We start from the raw sequence: 928 nt of genomic DNA on the forward strand, positions 1-928 counted from the left end.
AGTATTGTCTTCCGCTCTTGCCGGTATCATGGAGACCGCATCAGCCATCGCATCATCGAAAATATGGATGGATGGATACTAAAAAAGGGAAAGAAGGAACCATTGCATAAGTTTATTGAAGATATAATACCATAAAAAGACTGAGAGAGTATTCAAAAGTGGAAAGAAACTCGCTTTTAAGTGAAGAGATTCGGTCCAGTCTTAGGTATTCCATTTTTGTACTGTACTCTATCGCATCATCGAAATATGGATGGATGGATACTAAAAAAGGGAAAGAAGGAACCATTGCATACAGTATGTTTATTGAAGGTATAATACCATAAAAAGACTGAGAGAGTATTCAAAGTGGAAAGAAACTCGCTTTCAAGTGGAGAGATTCGGTCCAGTCTTAGGTATTCCATTTTTGTACTGTACTCTATCGCATCATCGAAATATGGATGGATGGATACTAAAAAAGGGAAAGAAGGAACTATTGCATATGTTTATTGAAGGTATAGTACGATAAAAAGACTGAGAGAGTATTCAAAAGTGGAAAGAAACTCGCTTTCAAGTGGAGAGATTCGGTCCAGTCTTAGGTATTCCATTTTTGTACTGTACTCTATCGCATCATCGAAATATGGATGGATGGATACTAAAAAAGGGAAAGAAGGAACTATTGCATATGTTTATTGAAGGTATAGTACGATAAAAAGACTGAGAGAGTATTCAAAAGTGGAAAGAAACTCGCTTTTAAGTGGAGAGATTCGGTCCAGTCTTAGGTATTCCATTTTTGTACTGTACTCTATCGCATCATCGAAATATGGATGGATGGATACTAAAAAAGGGAAAGAAGGAACTATTGCATATGTTTATTGAAGGTATAGTACCATAAAAAGACTGAGAGAGCTTTCAAAAGTGGAAAGAAACTCGCTTTTAAGTGGAGAGATTC

At 36.4% G+C, this 928-nt stretch overlaps 1 protein-coding gene across 1 annotated transcript in view; it reads right to left on the reverse strand.

The window, feature by feature from the left end:
- TRIADDRAFT_60998 (uncharacterized protein) overlaps window positions 1-401 on the reverse strand; it is a gene marked incomplete at both ends in the record, with an annotated part of 1,347 nt that extends 946 nt beyond the window's left edge. The window contains one exon of the mRNA XM_002116971.1: window positions 319-401. Within this exon, the coding sequence (XP_002117007.1) occupies window positions 319-401 (83 nt within the window). The remainder of the gene's footprint in view (window positions 1-318) is intronic.
- Window positions 402-928: the final 527 nt, after the last annotated feature.

The sequence above is a fragment of the Trichoplax adhaerens genome, genomic scaffold (genome assembly GCF_000150275.1).
Source record: "Trichoplax adhaerens TRIADscaffold_19 genomic scaffold, whole genome shotgun sequence".
Classification (NCBI taxonomy): domain Eukaryota; kingdom Metazoa; phylum Placozoa; class Uniplacotomia; order Trichoplacea; family Trichoplacidae; genus Trichoplax; species Trichoplax adhaerens.